The sequence below is a fragment of the Leucoraja erinacea genome, unplaced genomic scaffold (assembly GCF_028641065.1).
Source record: "Leucoraja erinacea ecotype New England unplaced genomic scaffold, Leri_hhj_1 Leri_340S, whole genome shotgun sequence".
Taxonomy (NCBI): domain Eukaryota; kingdom Metazoa; phylum Chordata; class Chondrichthyes; order Rajiformes; family Rajidae; genus Leucoraja; species Leucoraja erinaceus.
Window position 1 is genome coordinate 124926 of NW_026576241.1, and position 11152 is coordinate 136077.

At 52.6% G+C, this 11152-nt stretch overlaps 1 protein-coding gene across 1 annotated transcript; it reads left to right on the forward strand.

The window, feature by feature from the left end:
* The first annotated feature begins 1569 nt into the window (after positions 1 to 1569).
* LOC129693543 (transmembrane protein 143-like) lies at positions 1570 to 10551 on the forward strand. The gene is made up of 5 exons (XM_055630346.1): positions 1570 to 1690; positions 3831 to 4025; positions 6277 to 6422; positions 7579 to 8054; positions 10299 to 10551. Exons 1-5 carry the CDS (start codon positions 1688 to 1690, stop codon positions 10535 to 10537), a joined length of 1059 nt encoding a protein of 352 aa, XP_055486321.1. The 5' UTR covers positions 1570 to 1687; the 3' UTR covers positions 10538 to 10551.
* Positions 10552 to 11152: the final 601 nt, after the last annotated feature.

Here is an 11152-nt window from a genome sequence, read left to right on the forward strand (position 1 = left end):
AGGCGGAAAAGGATTGAAGGGAGACACATAAGAAGACCGAAAAGAGGGAGGGTCCAATCCCAGGTCAGGTGGATCCCAGACAAACAGGGACAGAGAAAGGAAGGGAGAAGGAGATGTGAAGGGAACTTGAAGGAGCGAAAGGCTGGATACGAGTGGATGAGGAGAAGAGAGATAATGGTCCAAGAGGATTTTGGGGGTGGTAGAGGTCATAGGGAATGGAGAGGAGAAGAGGGAGAGGAAAAAGAGACTTCAGGTACAAGAACGATCCAGGAGTGAGGGGGTTGGTAACAGAAGAGGACGAGAGACCCTGTGAATGGAGAGCGCTGAATGGCCTGGAAGCGCTGAGTTAAGAGAAGGAGGTGGGGGGGGGGGACCTCACCGAAACGTACAGAATGGTGAAAGGACCTGGAGGGGGCGAAGGGGGGAAGAGGATATAAAGAGGAGGCACACAGAGATAACGTGGGGAGAGGAGAGGAAGAGGGGTCACAGGCCTCAGGACAAAAGGACGAGGAAAGGACCGGAGAGAGGCGAGGAGGAATTGGGAGAGGAGAAGAGGTGGTGAATCTGCGGAATTTCTTTGAGAGGGGGGGCGCACTGAGGGACGAGAGAGTGGATAAAGGAAGGCAGGAGAAGAGAAGGAAGTGAGGAGAGAGGGAGGGGGAGAGTCGGGGGTTAATGAGGGGAGAAGGCAGGAGACAGATGGGGTTAGGAGGGAGAGATGGGAATCAGAAGAAAGGACTGAGGGATGGGAAGACAGTTAGACTTGGGTGGAGAGGAGGAAAAAGGACTGAGTCACTACTAAGAGGGGAGGACGAAGAAGGAAGGAGAAGGGGAGAGAGAGACGGGAAGGGAGAGGGGAGAAGGGGAGAGAAGGAAGGAGGTGAGGAAGAGAGGAGAGGGGGAGAGGAAGGAGGGAGATGAGGGGGGAGAGGATGTTCTAATCCAGCTACTTTTGGAGGTAACCCCTCAGAGTCTCCTCTTCCGGGACGCTTCTATTCCTCTCATTCCACCATCTAACCCCTCACTCTTCATTCCCAGAGATCTCTCTTCCCTCCCCTCCCCTCTCTCTTTCCCCTCCCCCTCTGTCCCTCGCCTCTCTCTCTCTCTCTCGCCCCCTCTCTCTCCCCCCCCTCTCTCCCCTCCATCCTTCCCTCTCTCCCCCTCCCTCTCCTCGCTCCTCCCCCCTCTTCCCCCCTCTCTCGTCCCCCCTCTCTCTTCCCCCCCCTCCCTCCCTCTCTTCCCCCCCCCTCTCTTCCCCCCCTCTAAGACAGACGAGAAACCTCTGTCCCCGACCTACCTCTTTCATTCCCCTCCTCCTCTCTTCCCCCCTCTCTCTTCCCCTCTCTCCTCCCCCCCCTCTCTCTTCCTTCCCCTCCCTCTCTCTCCTTCCCCTCCCTCTCTCTCTTCCCCCTCCTCTCTCTTCCCCTCCCTCTCCCCCCTCTTCCCCCCCCTCCCGTTCTCTTTCCTCTCTCTTTCCCCTCCTCTCTCTCTCCTCTGTCCCCCCCTCTCTTCCCTCTCTTTCCTCTTATCTGTCTCTCTCTCTCCCTCTCCAGAGAAGACCCCCCCCTCTCTCTCTCCCCAGGAGTTGAGTTGTGCCTCGGAGGTGGAGAGGAAATATCTGAGGTCCCTGTGTAATCGGGCAGAAGGTGTCACTTTGAAAACCTACCACGCTACCCTGGAGAACCTGATGGTGAGCGGTGGTGAGAGAGGAAGCGCTAATCGGAGGGAGAGACCTCTGTCTCTTTTCTCTCTCTCTCTCTCTCCCTCTTCTCTCTCTCTCTCCCCCCCTCTCTCTTCCCCTCCCCCTCTCTCGCTCTCCCCCTCCCTCACTCTCTCCCCCCTCTCTCTCTCTCTCCCTCCCCCTCTCTCCCCCTCTGTACTCGCTAGAATTTAGAAGATTGAGAGGGGATCTTGTAGAAACTCACAAAATTCTTAAGGGGTTGGACAGGCTAGATGCAGGAAGATTGTTCCCGATGTTGGGGAAGTCCAGAACAAGGGGTCACCCAGTTTAAGGATAAGGGGGAAATCTTTTAGGATCAAGATGAGGAAAACATTTTTCACACAGAGAGTGGTGAATCTGTGGAACTCTCTGCCACATAAGGTAGTTGAGGCCACAGTTCATTGGCTAGATTTAAGAGGTAGTTAGATGTGGCCCTTGTGGCTAAAGGAATCAGGGGGTATGGAGAGAAGGCAGGTACAGGATACTGAGTTGGACGATCAGCCATGATCATATTGAATGGCGGTGCAGGCTCGAAGGACCTTCTCTGCACTCCCTCTATGGCAATAATGTCCTTCCTCAGATTTGGAGACCAAAACTGTACGCAATACTCCAGGTGTGGTCTCACCAAGACCTTGTACAACTGCAGTAGAACCTCCCTGCTCCTATACTCAAATCCGAGTGGCGCAGATACGTTTGAAGGACAGTTCTGTTCAGAGACCACTATTGTGTTCAGTTCTGGGAATTTACGAGGATGTTGCCAGGACTAGTGGGTTTGGGCTATACAATACAACACAGTTTCATTTTCATTTGAACCTCAAATGAAGTTCAAACTAAATGTGGTTTCTGCAGTCTATACAACAACGTACCTCGGTGACTGCCAATCACCACCCCTCCCCTCCCCCCCCCCCCCCCCCCCCCCCGGACACTTATTATTATTTATTCAAATCATGTGCTATGTCGCTCTTCCAGGGAGATGCTAAATGCATTTCGTTGTCTCTGTACTGTACACTGATAATGCCAATTAAAATTGAATCCGAATCTGAAGAAAAAAACCCAAGACACAACACAATTTGCACAAACATCCACCACAGTGAATCTCGTCCTCACTGTGATGGAAGGCAAAGTCCTGTCTCTCCCCTGATCTCCATTCTTCTCCCGATGTCAAAGTCAAAGTCCCCCAGCGGGCGATGTAAGGCCCTGCCCGGGTCTTGACGTCGAGCTCCCGATGTTACCGTCCACCGGGTCGGCAGCCGGAGCCTCCGAAGCTCCGGAGTGGGGCCGGCAGCAGCCGCGGGCCACCACAGCTCTCCCTCCACGCTCCGAACTCGGCCAGCTCCACGATGGTGAATCCGACTGGAGCCCCAGGGTCGTTCTGGTTGTTGGCCGCTCCACGCTGCTCGGCCCCAACGGCAACGGAGACCCGACAGGGAAAAGGTCGGGTCTCCCGTGCAGGGAAGAGATTTTAAAATTTCCCCCCCACCCACACACAGTTAAAAATAATTTTAAAAAACACTACAAACTATACACTGAATGGGCTAAAAATTAAAAAATGACTGGGCACCGTGTTATAGCAGAGATGTTGTCAAGCTGGAATGGGTGCAGAGAAGATTTACGAGGATGTTGCCAGGACATTGAGGGGTGTGAGCTACAGGGAGAGGTTGAGCAGGCTGGGACTCTATTCCCTGGAGCGCAGGAGGATGAGGGGTGATCTTATAGAGGTGTACAAAATCATGAGAGGAATAGATCGGGCAGAGTCTCTTGCCCAGAGTAGGGGAATCGAGGACCGGAGGACACAGGTTCAAGGTGGAGGGGGAAAAGATTTAATAGGAATCTGAGGGGTAACTTGTTCACACAGAGGGTGGTGGGTGTATGGAACGAGCTGCCAGAGGAGGTTGAGGCTCGGACTATCCCAACGTTAGACAGGTACATGGATAGGACAGGTTTAGAGGGATGTGGGCCAAACGCGGGCAGGTGGGACTAGTGTAGATGGGGCATGTTGGTGGAAATGGGCAAGTTGGGCCGAAGGGCCTGTTTCTGGGAGATATGATCCTACAACTGGGGCATTTCGAGTGGCGTAGGTAGGGTTGAATTTTCTGGCCTCTCCCTTCAGGGTCTTTACGAACCGATTAACCCAGATCGAGACACACTCCCGACGATGACTCTGAGAGAGCCCAAACAGCTGGAACAGGAGAAGATAGTGATCAAGAACCTCAGACCACTCCTGGAACTGGCCAACTTCAACGAGCTGTCACAGAAGACCATTCAGTACGCTCTTGCTCACCATGATCCTCTGTACGACACGCAGGTGGGTTCAAAGTTTCAACGATAAGACAGTTTAAGGATAAGGGGGAAGGAAGTCTTTTAGGACCGAGATGAGGAAAACATTTTTCACACAGAGAGTGGTGAATCTGTGGAATTCTCTGCCACAGAAGGTAGTTGAGGCCACAGTTCATTGGCTATATTTAAGAGGGAGTTAGATGTGGCCCTTGTGGCTAAAGGGATCAGAAGGTAGGTACAGGATCTCTCATGGAGAGAAGGCAGGTACAGGATACTGAGTTGGATGATCAGCCATGATCACATTGAATGGCGGTGCAGGCTTGAAGGGCCGAATGGCCTACCCCTGCACCTATTTTCTATGTTTCTATGAGAGGGAGAGACGGGGAGAGAGAGAGAGTGGGGAGGGGATGGAGAGGAGAGGGGGAAGATAGTTGAGGCCACGAGGGCATGGGAGAGAGAGAGAGGGAGTTCGATGTGGAGAGAGAGACAGAGGGAGGGAGAGAGGGGTATGGAGAGAAGAGATGGGAAGAGGAGCTACAGAGTGGAGATCAGACGGGGAGAGATTGAAGAGCGGAGACAGGCTCGAGATTCCGAGGGGTTGGAAAACTCAGGCACCTATGCAGGAAGATTGTTCGATGTTGGGGAAGAGAGACGGAGAGAGAGAGAGTTTAAGGATAGGGGAAGTCTTTTAGGATGAGGGGAGATGAAAAACAGGGGACGACACAAAGTGGGTGAATGAGGAGATTCTCTGCCACAGAGGTAGTTGAGGCCATAGTTCATTGGAGATATTTAAGAGGGAGTTAGATGTGGCCCTTGTGGCTAAAGGGATCAGGGGGTATGGAGAGAAGGCAGGTACATGATACTGAGTTGGATGATCAGCCATGATCATATTGAATGGCGGTGCAGGCTCGAAGGGTCGAATGGCCTACTCCTGCACCTAATTTCTAAGTTTCTATGAATGGCGGTGCAGGCTCGAAGGGCCGAATAGCCTCTACTCCTGCCCCTATTGTCTATGTTCCTATGTGCTATCCCAACACTAGTGTGTCCACAGTTTTAATCCGACCAGGGGGAAGTCTTTTATCAATCCTAGATGAGAAAAAACATTTTTCACACAAAGTGGTGAATGTGTAATCATCCCTGCCACAGATCCATAATGAGGACCACATTGTTCATATAAGCTATATTAAGGGTACACAATAATGCTGGGCCCTCAGTGGCTAAAGGCATCAGGGAGCGAAGGAAAGAGGCAAGGCGGGGAAATCCTTCTTCAGACCCAAACGATCAGCCTTGCTCATATTGATGGTGCTGCACCCGCTGAAGTTTCTCCAGCATTTTTGGCCTACTCCTGCACCTAAGCGTCTAAGTTCCTTCTTATGAATGGCGGTATGCAGGCTCGAGAGGCAGGAAACATGTTCCCTCTAGTCCAGCCCCTAGGGGCCACACATGTTTCTATTGAGTAGCCAACAACGGCTGTGTGTCCAAACACTTTCCCACCACCCCGCTCTCTTGGTATCAATCCGGTGGTGGAGGCCCCCCCCCCCTCGAGCACACCCTGGGGCTCTTAAAGATAGCAGAGTGAGGAGATATGGGGAGAAGGCAGGAACGGGGTACTGATTGGGGATGATCAGCCATGATCACATTGAATGGCGGTGCTGGCTCGAAGGGCCGAATGGATAACTCCTGCACCTATTGTCCATTGTCGATTGATCAGTCTCACCCCGGTCACTCCCTCTTCTCCCCTCTCCCATCGGGCAACAGGTACACGCACCTCCAGATTCAGGGGTAGTTCCTTCCCAGCTGTCATCAGGCAACTGAACCGTCCTCTTATCAGCTAGAGAGCGGCCCTGACCTCCCGTCTACCTCATTGGAGATCTTCGAACAATATTTGACTAAAGCAAATGTTCTGAGAGAAAAAGTTACCCCTCAGATTCCTACTAAATCTCCCCTCACCTTAAACCTGTGTCCTCTGGCCCTCGATTCCCCTACTCTGGGCAAGAGATTCTGTCCGATCTATTCCTCTCATGGTTTTGTACACCTCTATAAGATCGCCCCTCATCCTCCTGCGCTCCAAGGAATAGAGTCCCAGCCCTGCTCAACCTCTCCCTGTAGCTCAGACCCCTCAATGTCCTGGCAACATCCTCGTAAATCTTCTCTGCACCCATTCCAGCTTGACAACATCTCTCCTATAACACGGTGCCCAGAACTGAACACAATATTCTAAATGCGGCCTCACCAACGTCTTGTACAACTGCAACGTGACCTCCACAACTTCTACCCAGGTCAACGTGAACATCGATGACTACGAGTACATGATGTTTTGGGCCCTGGGTTTGCGCAAAGGGGTGACGCCACTGGAGATGAAGGAGTTACAAAAGATTTCCGGAATCTTCTTCTTCCGACGCCACGTCAAACTGCCTGAGCAGCGGTGAGTTTGAGCGAGCTGGGGATGGTGGGACATGTTTGTTGTGGGCAAGGTGGGGATGGTGTCCATCTTTAGTGTGGGCGGACAGCCATCTTTGTTGTGGGCAGAGCGTGGCCACCTTTACTGTGGGTAGGTGGTGTCCATCTTTAGTGTGGGCTGGCAGACATCTTTGTTGTGGGTAAGTTGGGGAGGGCGTCCATCTTTAGTGTGGGCGGGGAGTGTGGCCATCTTTGCTGTGGGCAAAGATAGACACAAAAAGCTTGAGTAAGCAGCATCTCTGTGGAGAAGGAATGGGTGACATTTCGGTTTCAAGACCCTTCTTCAGACTGGGCAGGTTGGGAAGGCTGCGTGTGGCCATCTTTACTGTGGGCAGGGTGTGCGGCCATCTTTGTGGCGAGCTGGGTTGGGGGCAATCTTACCTGTGGGTATTGGTGGCCATCTTTACTATGGGAAGAATGCCATCTTTGCTGAGGGCAGTTTGGAGAGGATGTCCACCTTTTGATTGACACAAAGTGCTGGAGTAACTCAGCGGGACAGGCAGCATCTCTGGAGAGAAGGAATGGGTGACGTTTCGGGTCAAGACCCTTCTTCACATCTGTTAGGGAGTGTGGGCGACAGCCATCTTTCTTGCCGACTGTTTGAGGATGGTGTCCATCTTTAGTGTTGGCAGACGGCCATCTTTGCTGTTGGCAGGTTGGGGAGGACTTCTATCTTTTCTGTGGGCAGGCAGGGAGGCAATCTTACCTGTGGGTATAGATGTTTAAGACAGAACTGCAGATGCTGGAAAAATTGAAAGTAGACAAAAATGCTGGAGAAACTCAGCAGGTGGGCAGTCGGCCATCTTGGCTTTGGGCGGTCAGCCATCTTGGCTGTGGGCACGGCCATCTTGGCTTTGGGCGGTCAGCCATCTTGGCTTTGGGCGGTCAACCATCTTGTCTGTGGGCAGTTGGCCATCTTGGCTTTGGGCGGACAGCCATCTTGGCTTTGGGCGGTCAGCCATCTTGGCTGTGGGCAGACGGCCATCTTGGCTTTGGGTGGACAGCCATCTTGGCTGTGGGCGGTCAGCCATCTTGGCTGTGGGCGGTCGACCATGTTGGCTGTGGGTGGGAATGTGAGTGGCCACGTTTGTCCCGGCCCTAACCCGCTACTACTCCACCAGGTGGTACTGCAAGCGCATGGTGCTGGTGGCCCGTGTGCGGACGGGCCGGATGGTGCTGAAGTCGTTCAAGGACATTCCCCTGGAAAACTTGGAGCAGCTGCTGCCGGCGGTGGCCCTGCGGATCTCTGCGCGGGACCGCACTCTGCTGCTGGCCACGCTGGTGACTGGAGGGTGCGCTCTGCTGGTCAACCTGCTGGGGCTGGGGCTGTGGCCGGGTCTGGGCTTCAGCCTGCCCATCCTCATCCTGCCCCTCGCCCTCTTTGCCGTCCTGATGACGGACCGGGCGGTCCGCGTCTTCCGCCGCAAGCGAGAGCAGAAGGCCCTGAACCGCTCGCTGGTTCTCTACCACAAGAGCACGTCCAACAACGTCGAGCTGCTGGTGACACTGGCCCACCGTGCACAGCAAGAGCACGTCAAGGAGGTGCTGCTCGCCCACGTCTTCCATCCCAAGCCTTTTGGGCAGCACCGGCACCATGGTGAGTGGGGGAGAGGAGCGGGGAGAGAGGCCATCTTGGCTGTGGGAGGTTGGCTACATTGGCAGTCAGCCATCTTGTGTGTGGGCGGTCGGCCATCTTGTGTGTGAGCGGTCGGCCATCTTGGCCGTGGGCGGTCGGCCATCTTGGCCGTGGGCGGTCGGCCATCTTGGGCGTGAGCGGGCGGACATCTTGGGTGTGGTCAGACAGAGGGGACGGAGAATGGGGGAGGGGACAGACAGGCGAGTGGGACAGGGGAGGGAGGGAAGGAAAGGATCTGCTCACACAACAAACATGAATCCCACCGCTTCACTGCCCACTTCAAAAATGCCCCCCCCCTCCCCCCACACACCTTGCCCATGTAAAATATGTCCTCCCTGCCCACAACAAAGATGGATTCACATTTTTTGTCCATTTCAACCTCTTTGCCCACTTCAAGTATGGCCTCTTTGCGTACTTAAAAAATGGCATAGATCGCCCACATCAAAGATGGATTCCTAATCTTTGCCCGCATCAAAGATGGATTCCCAATCCTTGCCATTATCAAACATGAAATTGAAAAAGTTACTTTTATAACCTCTAAACAGGTTCGCTTCTTAAAACAGACACTACACAAACTGTTTGGTAGACCAGTTCAAAACTTTACTTAACATCGGCCGATGGAAGGGAGGGAGAACTCCAGTCAAGTGAGCAATTACAGACACTTCACCGTACTCATCCACCTTCTCTTAACAACAGAATTACATCGCATTTTATAGTGTTTCTTTGTCACCTTAGCACATTCCACAGACATTAGTCATGGTCAGAGGTACAGGAAAAGGCATCACATCAAAGGCATTTTGTCACAATCCCTTAGATCAGTCTAGCTTCTCCTCTCTTGTCACCTCCTCCCTCATAAACATAGGACACTTGGTTTACGACATCTTACTTCAAAGAGATGACTCTAGCGCCTCTCTGCTTGTCACTTGGGAGACAATGTTATAGTATTTATTATCTCACACACCGCAACCTGAGGCAAGCCTAATTTGAGACTAAATATAAGCTGTAAGCTAGCCCAGAAGCCAATTTAATATCTTCTTATATTTTTAACTAAAATTCGGCTTCATCAAAACCCCCAATCCTTGCCATTATCAAACATGGAATCCCCACTCCTCACCCACATCAAAGTAGCCTCCATTGCCCGTCAAAGATGGCCTCCTTGCCCACATCAAAGATGGATTCCCAATCCTTACCCACTTAAAAATAGCATCCATTCCCACTTTAAAGATGGCATCCTTGCCTGCATCAAAGATGGATTCCCCATTGTCCACATCAAAGATTGTAGACACAAAATGAAGGAGTAAGAAGGGGCTTGACCCGAACCGTCGCCCATTCCTTCTCTCCAGAGATGCTGCCTGTCCCGCTGAGTTACTCCAGCATTTTGTGTCAACCTTCGATTGGAACCAGCATCCGCAGTTCTTTCATAGATGGATTCCCCATTGCGCACGTCAAAGACCGTTTCATACATGGATCCCCCCCCCCCCCCATCCTTGCCCACTTCAAAGATGGCAACCATGCCCTCTTGAAATATGGCCTCCTTCCCCACTTTAAAGATCGATTCCCCTTTGCCTGCATCAATGATGGTGTACCATTTGCCCACATCAAAAATGGATTTCCTCACTGCGAACATTAAAGATGGTTTCCTTGCCCTCTTCAAACATTGGATTCCTCAAAGATGGATCCCCACTCCTTGCCCACATCAATGATGGCTTCCCCATTTGCCCATATCAAAGATGGATTCCCCATTTGCCCATATCAAAGATGGATTCCCCATTTGCCCATATCAAAGATGGATTCCCCATTTGCCCATATCAAAGATGGATTCCCCATTTGCCCATATCAAAGATGGATTCCACCGTTGCTCATATCAAAGATGCTCTCCAATTGTCCACATCAAAGATGGATTCCCCATTGCCCACTCCCTGCCCACATCACAAACATGGATGGCACCCCAGTGTAGATGGGGCATGTTGGTCGGCATGGGTCTCCACGGAGTGTATATCTGACGATTGTAAGACTGAATACTTCTCCCCCTCCCCAAACTCTACCCTCTCCCTCACTCTCTCTCTCCCCATTTCTCTTTCCCTTCCCTTTCTCTCTTGCTTTCCCCATCTCTTCCTTCCTCTCTCTCTCTCTCTCTCTTTCTCTCTCCCTCCCTCTCTCACTCCCCCTATCTCTCACCCTTCCTCTCTCTCTCTCTCTCCACAGGATCAGATGAGGAAATGGCCGCCCAGTTGTCCCACACTGTATCTCAGTGGCTTCATGAACAAACCTGTCTCCCCATCTCCTTCAAGGGGTCCCGTGCTCTCCAACGACTGAGGGAGCTGGAGGAGGCACTGACGACCGAGGGAGGGGACGGGGGGAGGGAGGAGGGGGGGGCAGTGAAAGGTAGAGAGAGAAAGAGAGAGGACAGAGGGAAATGGAGGTGGGAGAGAGACAGAGAGTGAAAGAGATAGATGGAGGGGGGGAGGAGAGAGATGGGGAGAAAGAGGAGGGGGGAGAAAGAGAAAGAGGGAGGTGAGAGCTGGAGGGCACGAGACAGGGGGGGTGGAAGGAGGTGGGCGAAGGGGGGAGAGGGAGATGGGAAGAGTGAGAGGAGGCGAGTGGGGGAGGAGAGAGAGAGAGACGGGGAGGGGGGGGAGATGGGAGAGGGACATGGAGAGAGGATAAACAGGGAGAGGGAGAGAGTGATGAGAGGGGGGAGAGAGAAAACCGGGGAAAGGAGAGGGTGTTCAGTCGGGTCTGAACCGTTTTCTTGTGTTGATGATGTTGATGAAAATGGTGAAGTTTGGATTGGAAAGGTCCATTAATGGAAATGTGAAAGGTCAGTAATGGTTCAAGTGTTTAAAAGTGGTCTTCCAAACACCCGGTGAAGGGTCGAGAACTGTTGGTCAGTGGCCCCCCCGGGGAAAATTGCCCAGCAGAGATAACGACGGCGGGAGTGCATGGGCGCATTTACGATGCTGCAGTATACTGCCGAACTTGAGAGGGAGTGGGAGAGAAGGTGGTGACGTGGTGTGAGCGAGAGGAAGCGAGAGAGAGAGAAGGTGGGTTTGGGAGGA